Source organism: Falco biarmicus, chromosome 17 (genome assembly GCF_023638135.1).
Source record: "Falco biarmicus isolate bFalBia1 chromosome 17, bFalBia1.pri, whole genome shotgun sequence".
Lineage (NCBI taxonomy): Eukaryota > Metazoa > Chordata > Aves > Falconiformes > Falconidae > Falco > Falco biarmicus.
The window spans coordinates 6725627-6740138 of NC_079304.1; the positions used below are offsets into that span (position 1 = coordinate 6725627).

Genomic DNA, 14512 nt, shown 5'->3' on the forward strand with positions numbered 1-14512 from the left:
GGATTTTGCATCAGGAAAAAGGCATTTCTCTTTTTTTTACCTCAGTGAAAGTAAATTTTACCTCATAGGAATATTCTGCCTCAGGAATGAGGTGTTTTCACCTCAGGAAGGGGATTTTTACCTCAGAAAAGGTAAACTTTACCTCACAGAAAAGGGTATTTACCTCAAACAAAGGAATTTAACACAAGAAAGAAAGTTTTACCTCAAAAAGAAAACTGAGTGTTTACCTCAAGGGAATTTTTGCCTCTCAGAATTTTACCTAGGGAAAAAGCATTTTTTAACCTCAGGAAGGTAAATTTTAACTCACAGAGAAGGGTTTTACCTCAGAAAAGAGGGTATTTTACCTCAGGGAGAAAGGTTTTACTTCAGTAAAATAGATTTTTACCTAGGGAAAGGTAGATTTACCTCACAGGAAGGTTTTTACCTCAGGAAGGAGAGGTTTTCACCTCAGAGAGGGGGATTTTGCCTCAGAAAAGGGGAATTTACCTCAGAAAAGGTAGATTTTACCTCACGGAAAAGACTCTCTACCTTCGGGAAGGGTCAGAAGATAATCACCCAACCGCTGCCGCTCGCGCCGCCGTTGCCTGCCCAGGTTCCCGCCTCTCCCCGCCCACCCATTGGCGGAGACAGCGACCAATGGGGAAGCAGCTCAGCTCGGCACGTGGCATACCCCCACCCCGCCCACAGCACGTGGGCACTCCCAAGCCCCACCCCCCCAACCCCCCAACGCCCACATTCTTTTTAACCTCCAAAGTTTAATAATAATAAAAAAAATCATAATACAATAAAATAAGGCCCCCCGTCCCCGCCCGCTACAAAGAGCCCGAGACTGTTAGTGTCCGCTGGGGGGGGGGGGGGGGGGGGCAGGGGGGCACCCAAGTTCACGCCCCCCCCCCTCCCTCACCCCCCCCCCCCCAATCCTATAAAAAACCCGGTGCGAGGGGGGGGGGGGCTGGCCCTGCTGTGCTGGTTGGGGTCCCCCCACCGGCTTGGGGGGACCCCCGGACCCCCCATCTGTGTGTGCCCCCCCCCCCCCCCGCCCCGGAGTTTAACGATACAAAAGAAATCAACTCAAATAATTACATCGCGGGGGGGGGGGGGGGGGGGGGGGGGGGGGGGGGGAAGGGGGGGGAACTCCCCCCAAGTCTGCGGGGGTTGGGGGCCCCAGGGTGAGGGGGGTCCCGGTATGGCCCCCCACAGTCCCTCCCCGCCGCCGGCAGGTGCGTCCATCCGAGCTGGGGGCTCCACGTCACGAGTCCTGGCAGGGGGAGGGAGGGGGAAGAGCAGAGGGGGGGCATGGGGGTGGGCACCACAAAACCCCCTGCGGACGCCCTATATTGTGGTTGTGGGGGTCTCCTACCCTGTGCTCCCCAACCCCGCACCCCCAGAACACAGGGGTGCCCCCCCCAAAACAAACCCTGTAAGACCACCCATGACATGAGCCTGAACCCCCCTTCACCATGCCCCGTCCCCCCAGCCCCCCCATTCCTCCTGAAACCCCCTCTATACACCCCACAGCCCCTCCATGCTCCTCCCGGGACCCCCCCATTACATACCCCACACCCCCACCATGACCCCCACCACACAACTCCCCCCCCTTCACCCCACAACCCCCCACAGAGATGGGCCCTTATGACCCCCCCACCCCCCCCCCATGCATTCCCACCACCCCATATTGTGACTCACCCCCGGGGCATGGGGGCCGGGTGGGGGGCTGTCTCGGGGGGTCCCCCCCTCGGGACCCCGACTCCTCTTTGGCTCCAGCTCCTCCTTGGCCAGGGGGGGGAGGTCACCCCGCTCCGCCCGGCGTTTCCGACGTCTTTCAGGGTCCCGGCCACGGGCACGAGCCCCCCGCCGCTCCGCCTGCTCCAGCTGTGAGGGGAGGGACACTGTTAGTGATCCCCCCCACCTCAAAATTGGGGGGTGTGTGTGTGTGTGTTCCTGGAATTCAAGGGAAGGGGGAGTTTGGGGTCCCCAGGGAGGTCTGAGGTGATTTTGGGGAGCCCATCGTGAGGAGGAGGCAGAACAGGGCAAGGGGAGCAGCAGCAGGATGGGTTTTGGGGTCCCCAGCAAGATGATGGGGACCCCACCTTGAGGAGATGGAACAGGGCAAGGGGAGCAGCATGGGAATCATTTCGGGGTCCCTCCGGCACTTTTTGGGGGTCCCCAGTGCGGTATCCAGGACCCTACCTTGGGGAAAGGGTGGAACATGGTAAGGGGAGCTGACTGGGAATGGTTTTGGGGTCCCCAGGAGGGATTTTGGGGACCCGATCTGAGGAGGGAAATGTTAGAGAGCAAAGGGAACAACACAGGGACAGTTTTGGGGTCCCTGGGGCAATTTTGGGGACCCTACCTTGAGGAGGAGGTGGATCAGGGCAAAGGGAACAGTGTGGGGCCAGTTTTGGGGTCCCTGGGGCAGTTTCAAATTGGCTTGGGGGGTCAACATGACACTTAAAGATGGGCGGGGGACGTCAGGAATGGCTCTAGGGTGGCAAAGGCAGTTCAGGCATCCCCGAGGGTGGTTTGGGGGTCCCCAGGGTGTTTTGGGGACACTTTGGAAGTGATTCTGAAGCTCTGGGGGTGCTCCGAGGTGGCTCTGGGGTCCTGAAGGTGGTTTGGAGCAGTTTTGGGTTCTGGGGAGGCTTTTGAGCAATTATGGGGTCCCCAAGGTGCTTCGGGGCAGTTTTGGGGTTCCCGGGGTAGTTTGGGGGGGAGTTTTGGGGTCCCAGGGACAGGCTTTGGGGGAATTCTAGGATCCCTGCGGCGTTTCAGAGAAGTTCTGGGGTCCTAGAGATGCTCTGGAGAAGTTCCATCACGCTGGAGACTGTTTGGAGCTCTGGTGAAGCTTTGAGGGGTCCCTGGGGAGGTTTTGGGGGGGTGGGGGGGTCGAGGGCATTTTTGGGGTTCAGGGGTTCCCCCCGTACCTCGAGGAGGAGACGGAAGAGCGGGAGCGGGGGCGGGCGGGCAGCCTGCAGCAGCCGCCAGATGCTCTGGGCCTCGTCCAGCGTCACCTCCAGCAGATCCCCCTCCATCATCAGCTCCTCCAGCGGCCGCCGCGCCCCCTCCGCCAGCTCCAGCACCGGGCCCTGCAGCCGCGGCAGCGCCGCGCTCAGCGCCTCCAGCTCTGCGGGGACACCGCGTCACCGGGGGGGCATGGGGACACCGCGTCACCCCAGCGCCAGGACCCGCTGGATGGCCTGACCCCCCCCTCCCCCCAGGGCACAGACATCAGGATCCATGGGGCTTCCCCTGGGATCCGCACGGATCCCTCTCCGTGGCATCCCTGGGGCTGCTGACGGGGATGGTAACCCACCAGGGTCCCCAGCACCACACGGGATCCACAGGGTTCCCGTGGGATCCCTGGAGTCCCCACCTTCTCCTCGGGCTCATGCAAGCTCCCTAGAGCCCCACAGGGTCCCCTGTGCTCATGTGGGATCCACTAGTAGCCAGCATCACAGGGGATCCACAGGGCTCACACAGGCTCCCTGGAGTTGCACAGTGTGTCCCTGTACTCACAGAGGATCCCTGAAGCCCCCACCATCCCGGTACTCACAAGATCCCTGTGGCCCGCAGGGGATCCACAGGGTTCTGCAGCGTCACTGCACTCACACGGGGTCCACTAGGTCTCACTGTGCCCCCACAGGACCCCTGGGGCTGACCTGGGATCCACGGGGCTCACATTGGACCCCTGGAATCCCACAATGTCCTCTGCACTTACATGGGATCCATGAGGCTCATACAGGATCCTTAGTCTGACACTGTCCCCTGTACTCATATGGGATCCAATGGATCCCAGTGTTACACAGGACCTATATGGCTCACATAAGATCTCTGGAGCCCCACAGTGCTCCCTATACTGACAAGGGTGTCCTCTATGCTCACATGGAATCCACTGGGTCTCCCAGCATCACATGGGATCCACGGACCTTGCATAGGACCCCTTGAGCCCCAGTGTCCCCTGTGCTCACCTGGGATCTCTGCAGTTGCACATTGTCCCAAAGATCCCTGTGAGCATACGTGAGCCCTATAGATCCACTGAGCCCTACAACAGCTCCTGTACTCCCATGTGATCCACAGGGCTCACACAGGATACCGAGAGTCCCACAGCATCCCTGTGCTCCCATGGGATCCACTGGGCTCATAGAAGATCAGCTGGGTCCTGGTGTGACACAGGATTGATAGGGCTCCCACAGGCTCCCTACAGCCCCGCAGTGCCACCTGTGCTCAGATAGAATCCATAGCACCCACACAGGATTCAGTTGATCCCCTAGCGACCCCCCTCTGTGCTCACACTAGATCTACAGGGCTTGCAGGGGACACCTGCTGCTTGCAGGGGACACCTGCTGTCCCACACTGCCCCCTGCACCCATATAGGATCCCTGGAATCCCACATCGTCCCTGTACTCACATGGGATCCTATGTGAACCCTACAGATCCACAGTCCCACAGCATCCCCTGTACCCATGAGGGATCCACCAGATCTCTCCTACCTCCCCACTGCTCACAGGGGATCCCTGGAGCCCTATGGCCCTTGCCATGCTCACCAGAGGATGGCACAGGGCCTGCACAGGATCCAGTGGATCCCAGCACCCCTGGCACTCACAGGGGATCCCCTACTCCCAGCTCCCCTCAAAGCCCTACTCACCTGAAGGCAGGGGGCCGTTCTTCTCCGGGCTGGGGGCATCGCCGTTCTCCACCGACACCTGGAGCAAAGGTGGGGGGCACAGCATGAGCAAGTGGGGGGGAGCACGGCCTCCCCCAGCCCCAAAACCCACCCCAAAACCTGCCCCCCAGCCCCAAAATCTACCCAAAAACCTAAAAATCCACCCCAAACCCTACCCCCAGCCCCAAAACCTGCCCCCCCCCCCCACCTTGGTCTGCTCATTGCGGCTGGCCTCCCGCAGGGCACCGTCCCCGTCCCCATGCAGGCGATGCCGCAGAGCCGCCAAGCGCTCCAAAGGCCCGGCGACGTCGGGAGAAGCGAGGAGCTGACGGGCACGGTCCCTGCCAAGTGATGGCTCGTTCGGTCAAACACTGCAAGGCTTCGCCCTCCGGCAAGCGCACCGGCAGCTTCTGCAGCGCCACCAGCAACGCCAAGATGGTTTCCAACCGAGGACGCCGCGATCGTTGGCAAAGAGGGCAGAGAAATTTGGCGTCCCACTCCCACCAAGCCGGAGAGGGTTTTTGAGAGCCCAAGCGGGGCCAGGCTACGCAAGCACCGTGAAACCAGTCCCGGCAGAGCTGGCACTGCAGCATGCCGGGGCTCGCCGGTTGCCCACAGACGCAGGAGGGTGGTCCTGGACCTGGGAGGGGTGGCGTGGCTTTTTGGGCATTGGCATGGCGTAGCCGGAGCATCCCCTCCTTTTCTTTCTGCTCCCCTTCTTTAAACGCCACGATCTGGGGGCAAAAATAATAAAAAAATACATTTCAAAAAAAAAAAAAAAAAAAAAAAGCGCGATGTGAGTGGCACGGGGATGCGGGGGGCCCTGCTGCTTCCCCCACACCCCCCCACCCCCAAAAAAAACCCAAACAATCAATCCCATCCTGCTCACCACAGCACCAGGGTCACGGAGATCCTGCGCCGAAAGCCCCAAGCTCTCGGCGTCCAGTTTGTAAAGCCCCGGCTCCTGCCGCCACTTCAGCCGCTTGCTGCTGTCGGAGCCAGCGTCGGCGCAAGGACACAGCACCTATGGGGACATTGTGGGGGTCAGTGCGGCCCCCCCGGCCCTTCCCACCACCCTAGGTCCTTTGCACCCTTTTGTCCCTCACCTCCAATAACGTGTAGCAGGAATTTTTCTTCAGGAAGGTGCGGGAAGCTTTATCCCGCCAGGAATGCGCTGTGCCGACCTGTACCTCCAGCTGCCGTAGCTCCTCCAGCCGCACCGGCAGATCCCGACCCACCGCCACCAGCCCCTCCAGATCATCCAGGCAGGGGTAGTGGTCGCCGTTCTGGGTGTGAGCGGAGACAGCGGGGTGAGGTGTGGGGGGGGGGGGGGAGGAGATCAAAAGCCCCTCCCCCAGGGCAGAAAAGGGGGGTCCCTGGAGCCCACCTGGATCTCCTCCACGTCCGCGATCCAGGCGCGGGCCTTGGCCAGGGCTTCTTTCAGCGCCTGGATGTTGGGCAGCAGAGCCGGGATGTTTTCCGCTTCTTTGATGATGGCAGCCAGCGTGGCCGGGGGGTGCTTCTGCCTGCGGGGGAGGGGATGAGAACCCAGGGGTCTGCCCACTCGACAACCCCTTCCCCAAGATCCCAGAGACCCCCCCCCCAAACCCAGATCGGGTCCCAGCCTGGTTTCACCTGGGAACAGAGACAGAGAAATCCCAGCCCCGTTATCCGCCCCTGGGGGACACAGGGGGCAGCCCCCAGCCCCGTTATCCGCCCCTGGGGGACACAGGGGGCAGCCCCCAGCCCCGTTATCCGCCCCTGGGGGACACAGGGGGCAGCCCCCAGCCCCGTTATCCGCCCCTGGGGGACACAGGGGGCAGCCCCCAGCCCCGTTATCCGCCCCTGGGGGACACAGGGGGCAGCCCCCAGCCCCGTTATCCGCCCCTGGGGGACACAGGGGGCAGCCCCCAGCCCCGTTATCCGCCCCTGGGGGACACAGGGGGCAGCCCCCAGCCCCGTTATCCGCCCCTGGGGGACACAGGGGGCAGCCCCCAGCCCCGTTATCCGCCCCTGGGGGACACAGGGGGCAGCTCCCAGCCCCATTATCCGCCCCTGGGGGACACAGGGGGCAGCCCCCAGCCCCATTATCCGCCCCTGGGGGACACAGGGGGCAGCCCCCAGCCCCGTTATCCGCCCCTGGGGGACACAGGGGGCAGCCCCCAGCCCCATTATCCGCCCCTGGGGGACACAGGGGGCAGCCCCCAGCCCCTTTATCCCATTCCAAGGGGTCATAAATTTGGCCCTGGCCCCTTTTTACCCCCCTGGGGGGTTGTGGAATTTGGCCCCCAGCCCACCTACACCCTGGGGTGCAACCCCCCCCACCCTTCTTTCCCCCATGGGGCCGCATCCTGACCTGGCCTCCAAGCACATCTGAGCTTTTTCCTCCCAGCGCTGAGCGATGGTGAGCAGCTCCTGCAGCTCGGCCATGGCCACGTCAACAGCCGGGCTGGGGGCGACGGTACGGCCAGCCTGGATGAGACCCCTCATGACGGGGAGGGGGACGCGGGCACGAGGGGACCGCAGGGTGGCCGTCACCTCCTCTAACCAAGCGGCCTGGGCCAGCTGCCGTTCCAAGCGCCGGCTTTCTGGCACCTCCACACCCAGCCGGGCCCCTCGCTCCAGCAGCCCCCGCAGAGCCCCCGGCCCTGGGGGGGTCGACTCCAGCGCGGCCCGTGCCTCCGCTTGGAAAGCCTCCACGCGTTCCAGCAAGGCCTGGAAGCAGGGAGTGGGGAGGACAGCATCAGTGACACTGTGTCCCCACAAAAAAATGAGGGGGGGGGCAATGCAGAGAGACCCCCCCCCGGCTCACCTGGACCTCCCCAATCTGGTGCATGACACAGGGCAGCTGGTTCATCTGCTCCAGGAAGGTGCGGAGCTCCTCCACCGTCAGCGAGGGTGCCGGTACCCTGCAGCCATGCGAGGCTATGTCACCCCTGGGGTGACTGTGGGGACAAGGTGGGGGACAGGGGGGTGACTGGAACCTGGAGGGACAGGGGAAGGCTGGGACAGGCACATGGGGCTGGGATGGGGCCCATAGGGGACCGGAGCGGGGCGGCCGGGGGGACCGGAGCGGGGCGGCCAGGGGACACGGGATGGGGACACAAGACTTTCAGCAGCTTGAGGTGACAGGACAGGTGCACGGGGAGGAGAAGGAGCCAGGATGGTGACATGGGGCTGCTGGGGACACAGGGGAGGGGGGCACTTACCCTGTCTCTTGCGAGCTGATGAGCCCCAGGGCCTCGGAAACGCAGCGCTCGGCCTGACCCAGGCAGCCCTTCAGCCGGTGCAGCAGCTCGTTCTCGGGGAACTTGCGCTCGCGTGCCTCCGACTCCAGTGCCCGCAGCTCCTCCAGCGCTGGCCAGGCACAGTGGGGGAGGGGGGAAGGGTGTGTCAAGGCTGTACCCCAAACCCCTCCTAAACCCCCCCAGAAATCCTCCCTGGGCCCCTCAACTCACTCCGCTTGCGGCCGTCCTCCACCTCCAGCGCGATGCGGACCTTGTTGGCCCAGGTGTCGAAGGACTCCGCTCGCACCTTCAGCTTGTGCAGCATGGCCGGCAGCTCGTCCAACGTGTAGCGGTACCTGGGAGGGCAGCAAGGGGTTTGGGGGGGGGGGGCCCATCACCCTCCCCCAGGGGTTGGGAGCCCCTCCTTGTGCCCACAGCCCATCCCAAGGGTACGGCAGGAGCAAACAGGACCCCCAAACCCAGCCCACACCCCCTCTTACAGACCCACCAAGCACCGCAAGACCTCACCCACATCCTCCCCCCAGCAGCAGGGGACCCTTCCCCACCTGAGATACTGCTTGCTGCGGGGGCACTTGCAGAGGTCATCCATGTGGTAGAGGCAGACGAGGCACTGGGGACAGTCGTAACAAGCCAGCGCCGAGAGGAAACACGTCGTCTTACACTTATCGCACTGCCGCTCGTCGTCGGGCAGCAGCTCGAAAGCCTCTCGCTCTGCCTCCGTGATACCCTGGGGGAGGGGGGGCCACAAAACGCAACTGTCAGCCCCACTGCAGACCCCCTCCACATTTTTTGGGGGGGGGGAGGGGGGCGCGGTTCCCCTGGTGTTATCCCACCTTTTCCAACAGCGCTTTGCGGAGTTTACGCTCCTCCTGCACCAGCACGAACATCTCCTTGTGAACGGCGGCCGCCAAGTTGAGGTCCAGCTTTTCGGGGCAAGCTGCCATCTTGCAGATGAGTTCCTCATGCGAGAAGACACAGTAACGTCGCAAACGTCGGTAGTGCTCGATGCACTGCCTGCCGGCGGGCAGCTGCAGGTAATGCCAGGCATTAGGACACACCCCTGAATTTGGGGGACCCCCCCTTGTACCCCAAAACACATCCCAATATGGAGCCAGCCACCCCCAGCTCAAACCGTAGCAGCGGACTGCACAAAACGCTCAGAGCTCCCCACATCTCCTCCTCCCTCAGGAGCACACAGCCCGAATTTGGGGTTCTCACCCCAGATTTTGGGGTTTCTCTGGGATTTTGGGGGTTCCCCTGAGGTTTTTTGGGGCGCAGGGGCTCACCCAGTCAGCGGTGCAGAAGTTGACGGCCTCAGCAAAGTTGTAACCCTGGTTGAAACCGCTGTGGTACGCCCTGGGGAAGGTGATGACGAACTCGCCGGCACACTGGTTGGTCCGTACGACCTAAAAGGGGGATAAAATTTGGGGTGAAGGGAAATAAGGAATTGGGGGGGGGGGGGGGGACCTCGATACTCACAGGGACACCATGTGCCATGAGGGTGTTGGGGTTCATGAGGGTGACGAGTTGGTGGAGCAGGTCGGGCTGGCTCTCGAAGAGCTCTGGTGTCAGCTTCTTCATCACCTCTTCCAGGTGCTCCGCCGCGAAGGAGGGAACCCCGTACCACGTCTTGGGCTCACCCCTGGGGGGGAAACGGGGTCAGGGGCACCCCAAAACCCCTCCTCCCATCCCACACCGTGGCTTGGGAGACCCCAAAACCTCATCCCACCCTGTACCACACCTTGGGTTCAGCCCTGGGCAGGCAACAGGGTCCTGGCACCCCAAAAGCCTCCTCCTGCCCCATAACTCATCTTGAGTTTGCCCCGAGGGGCTCATGGCACCCCAGAAACTTCCTCTCACCTCAAAACCCATCTTGGGCTGGGCGTCAGGGGGTCACAGCACCCCAAAAACCTCCTCTCGCCCCCCACCCCAACTTCAGCTCACCCCTGGGTGGGAGACAAGGTTGGGACACCCCAAAAATACTCTTCTCACCCTGTACCACACCTTAGGCTTGCCCCTAGGGGCTCACAGCACCCCAAAAACCTCCTCTCGCCCCATGGCTTCATCATGGGCTCACCCCTGGGTGGGTGGAATGAGGTCAGGGGCCCCCCAAAACCCCTCCTCTCTCCCCTCTGACACCTCCCAGGATCACCCCGAGCCCCCCACCAGTGGAGGTAGTTGATGGAGTAGCTCCAGTGGTCCTCGATGTGCCAGCAAAAGGCGGAGAAGACCATCCCCACGTAGAGCCAGGGCACCTTCATCCCCGAAATATCGGCGTTGATGTGACACAGCACCGACTGCTTCAACACCGGCATCACGTTCAGGTTCCACCCGCTGCCAGCGTACTCCTACGTTAAGGGGAACGTTAAGGACAGTGTCACCCCGCCACCGGTGACACCCCTGTGGGGTTGGGGACGGCGTCTCCCTCACCTCCTCCTCCGGCGAGAGCTTTCTTTTGCCGTCGCTGATGGGGAAGCCGCTGCCGAATTCCTTGGAGTGGATATCGGCGCCGTACTCCACCGTCACGTCCTCCTCGATGCTGTTCACCAGCCGCCAAAATTCCTTCTCCACCACCTCCGTGGGGACCATCTGGGGAAAATGGGAAACAGAGGACATTCGGGACTTGGGGGGGGGGGGGGGAGGGGGCGGGGGTGTCACCGGGGTCCCTTGGGGGGTTTGGGGGTACTCACGTGGACGGGCATGTTGAAGTAATCGGCTTTGAAGGAGTCGGCCATCTCCCCGAAGCTCTGCAGGGTGTATTCCCGCGTCGCCTGCTCGAAGCCGAAAGCCTCCGGCGGTCGCTTGCATTCCTGGGGGAGAGGGATGAGGTGGGGGGGGTCAGAGTGGGGGTCCCCAGCCCCACAGATACCATAGGGCATTCAGCTGGGGCTCCCCAGCCCTAAAGACACGATAAGGGGGTTCCTAACCCCACAGACAGGATGGGATGTGAAGCAGGGGGGTCGGTGTGGGGGTCCCCAGCCCCACAGATGTGACACGGGGGTCCCTAACCCCAGGCGAGGGTCCCCAGCTCCACAGATAGGATGGGATGCGAGGCAGGGGGGTTGGCACGGGGGTCCCCAGCCCCACAGATGGGGTCAGATATCGAGCTGGGGGTCCCCGGCACCACAGATGTGGCACAGACACCTCTAACCGCACAAACGGGGGTCCCCAGGCCTGCAGATGGAATGAGACATTGAATCTGGGGTCCCTGGCCCTGCAGACACGGCCCACGGGTCTCTAACCCCACAGACGGGGGTCTCCAGCCCCACAGACAGAACTGGAAGTGATCCGGGGGTCCCCAGCCCCTCAGATAGGACAAGCCGTTAAGTTGGGGGTCCCTGGCCCCACAGACAGACGAGGCATGACGTGAAACGGGGGCATCCCCAGCCCCGCAACTGGGACATGACACAAGATGGGGGGGGTGTCCAGGGTACAATGCAGGTGTTTGGGGGGGGGGGCTTCACGTGTCGTCCCCCCCATCCTCACCGCCATGACGCATTTGGGGCAGCGCCAGATGCCCTTGGGAATTTCGGGCAGGGGCGGGAGGAGGCAGAAGATGTGGTAGTTGTCGTCGCAACCGTCGCAGAGCAGCAGCTTGTCATCCTCGTCCCCCCGCGAGCAGATTCGGCAGATGTAGGAATCGACCTGGAGCGGAGGCAGAAGGAGTTGAGGTGGGGGGGGGGGGGGGCTCTGCCCCACAGCGTGGGGGGGCTCTGCCCCACAGCGTGGGGGGTACTTACAAACTGGCTGTTGCTGTGGCTGCGGCGCAGGCGCATGGTCATTTTGGTGCAGGGCTCAGGGCTGTGCCGCAGCTCCTCCTTCCCCTCCAGGTAAGCGCGGGGAGACACCGGCTCCACCTTGGCCTCGGCTCCCACCGGTTCCTCCTTCACCACCACTGTGGGGGGACACTCGGGACCTTCTTTATCTGTAGGGTGAAGAATTAGGGGCGGGGGGTGTGTCACAAAAGAATCTGGGGGGGGTCACAGCAACCTCCTTGTGCCCCTCAAGTCACCCCCGGAGGGGTTCCCCCCCCTACCTTTCTTCCGCAGGGTCTTGTCTTTGGCCACCAGCCCCAACCCCAACATCTTGGGGCCGGCCCCGTAGATCTGCAGCTTCTTCAGCTCCGGGTTTTTCTCGATGTCCTCCTCCGTCGGCTCCGGCTGCAGGATGGCAGAGTCACAAGGGGTGTACCTCCCCCTTAGAAACTTGGGGGGGGGGGTGGGGGGGGGTGGGGGAGCGGGCATGGTGGGGGTTTGTTTTTTGGGGGTGCTGACCTCCTGCTGCAGGCGTTTAGCCCGCCGGCCGTAGCTGTTGAACTTGGAGGGCTGGACGGACTGGCGCAGCGGGATGCTGTGGGGTTTGTACTCCCGGTCCTTCTCCTCGCTCTCAAAGGGCCGCGTGTTACACTGCTGAAGGGAAAGGACCCTCAGCGTGGCGGGGAGCACCCCGTAGCCCACTTTCCCCGGGGAGCACCCCGTAGCCCACTTTCCCCCGCCCCCCCCCCCCCCCCCCCCCCCCCGCCAAGTCACCCCCCATTTTCTCACCACCAGGTTGGCCCCTGACTGGTACATCTCGTAGGGGTAGATGATGCGCTCGTAGTGGGCGCGCAGCAGCGAGCCGATGTTTTTACCCGAGGGGTAAGCGAGGCGTTGGGCCACCCGAGCCCACCGCCGGTCCTTGCAGATGGCCTCGTATCCCCCTTCCTCCATCACCACCTGGGTGGGGGGCACACACACATGAAGCACCCCCAAATCAGCTGCATTCCCCTCAATACTCCCACCCCCACACCCCCCCAGACCTTGCTGAGGCTGTAGAGATCGAGGATGCGTCGCTCGACGTTGGGGATCTTGAGCGAGGAACCCTGGATTTCCCCAAAACTTGGCGATCTGGTCCAGATAATTCAGCTTCACCCGGGTCTGCGCCTGCCAGCAGAGGGGGAAAAATGAGGGGGGGGTGAGTCTTGTGTGCACCCCAAAAATCAGCTGGGGAGGAGGAGGAGAAAAGGGAGCGCCCCCCCAACTCACCTCCAGCTCATTGAGCCGCTGGATGCGGGGAGTGAACCTGAAGTTGTCCACCTCCACAGCGAAGGGGGGCTGCCAGTCCTGGGGAGATGATGAGGGGGGGTTAGCAGCAATAGCCCCCCCCATTCCTACCCGGGCAGGGACAGGCTGGGCAGCCCCCGGGGCTCCAGAGGGGAACTGAGCGGCACAGACCCCAAATTGGGGGGGGGGGGGGGGGGGGGGCGGGGGCACTGCAGCTGCATTACTCCCCCCCTCCCATCATGAGGGACAGCCCCGTGGCGTGCACCCCACGTTGTAGGGGGGGATGGGGGGGGGGCCCATGCGGGGAGCCGGTGACGCCAGTGTAGCTGGGCCCCAGCCCTCCCCGGAAGCCCTTCTCCACCTCGTCGAGCTGGGGGGGACCCGGCTCGGCCCTGTCCCCCAACCCCAAACCAAGGGTTCAGGACCCCCCCCAAAGTAAGAAAGGGGGACAAAGGGACAGCCCCCCCCCGTCAGCAGGGACACGACGCGGACACCTTCTCTTCCCAAAACAGGAAACAAGCCCACGAAAGGGGGAGGGGGGGGGGTGGTGGGGCAAGCAAGAGCGAGGTTGATGGGGATCGGGGGGGGCCTCAGCCTCCTACTTGCCCCCCACTTCCAGGGGACCCCCCCCTCCAAAGGGCGCTGCCCGACCTAGGGACCCCCCCTGGCTCCGGCCGGGCTCCCCCCCCGCCGCTCGCCAGACAAAGGCTCGGCGGTGGCAGCCATATTGGCCGTGTCACTGTTGTTGTTGTGAGGGCCGGCGTGGGGGGGGGCGCGGGGGGGTACACACACAGGACCCCCCCCCACACACACAGCCCCCTCACTCCTCAGGGGAGCACCCCAAATTCCTGAGGGTCAGCTCCCCCCCTACCCAATGCAAGGCGGGTGGGCGAAGGGCCTTGCTGGGGGTGGGGAGGAGGGGGGCAGGGGGCCCTTGCCCACTCCCACCCAGGTCTGGATCGTGCAGCACCCCCAAAAGTCCAGCCCCAGCAGGGACACGCACCCCCCCCCGCCAGCCCAGGGGCACCCCCTCAGCTCGGGGGGGGGTGGGGAAAGGGAGTTTACCCCCGGGTTAGGGGGGAAGGGGGGTATTTACACCCTCAGCCCAAACATCTACCCCCCCAGCCAGGCTGGTACAGACCCCCCAGAGCTCAGGGATTTACCCCTCCCCCCCTCGGGTGGGTATTTATCCCCCTGGGTTATCTACCCCTGCTCAGGTGGGTATTCCCCCTCCACAGCCACACTGGGGGGTATTTACCCACCCTGAGGGGGTCTTTACACCCAGGACACAGCAGGCGGGGGAGGGGGATGGGGGGGGATAACTAACCCACCTAGATGGAGAGTTACCCCTCCGAGAGGTAACTAAACCCCCAAATGGGGAATTCCCCCCCCACCCAGGGGTAACTAAACCCCCCCCCCCCCATGGGGAATTCCCCCCACCCAGGGGTAACTAAACCCCCCCCCCCCCCAAATGGGGAATTCCCCCCACCCAGGGGTAACTAAACCCCCCCCCCATGGGGAATTCCCCCCACCCAGGGGTAACTAAACCCCCCCAAATG

The 14512-nt window shown here is 63.3% G+C and overlaps 1 protein-coding gene across 1 annotated transcript; it reads right to left on the reverse strand.

Annotated features, from left to right (window-relative positions):
• Nucleotides 1-934: 934 nt before the first annotated feature.
• Nucleotides 935-13073, reverse strand: KDM5C (lysine demethylase 5C). Its single transcript, XM_056362412.1, is given in 28 exon segments — nucleotides 935-1258; nucleotides 1687-1872; nucleotides 2925-3124; nucleotides 4646-4703; nucleotides 4872-5000; nucleotides 5002-5397; nucleotides 5553-5687; nucleotides 5770-5949; nucleotides 6051-6189; nucleotides 7020-7378; nucleotides 7476-7572; nucleotides 7873-8020; nucleotides 8122-8246; nucleotides 8457-8638; nucleotides 8745-8939; nucleotides 9198-9317; nucleotides 9391-9553; nucleotides 10078-10259; nucleotides 10342-10500; nucleotides 10602-10721; nucleotides 11398-11556; nucleotides 11652-11836; nucleotides 11948-12071; nucleotides 12186-12320; nucleotides 12456-12626; nucleotides 12710-12781; nucleotides 12783-12833; nucleotides 12936-13073. Coding segments are annotated over 28 exon segments (4302 nt in total). The 5' UTR covers nucleotides 13059-13073; the 3' UTR covers nucleotides 935-1249.
• Between the last annotated feature and the right edge of the window lie 1439 nt (nucleotides 13074-14512).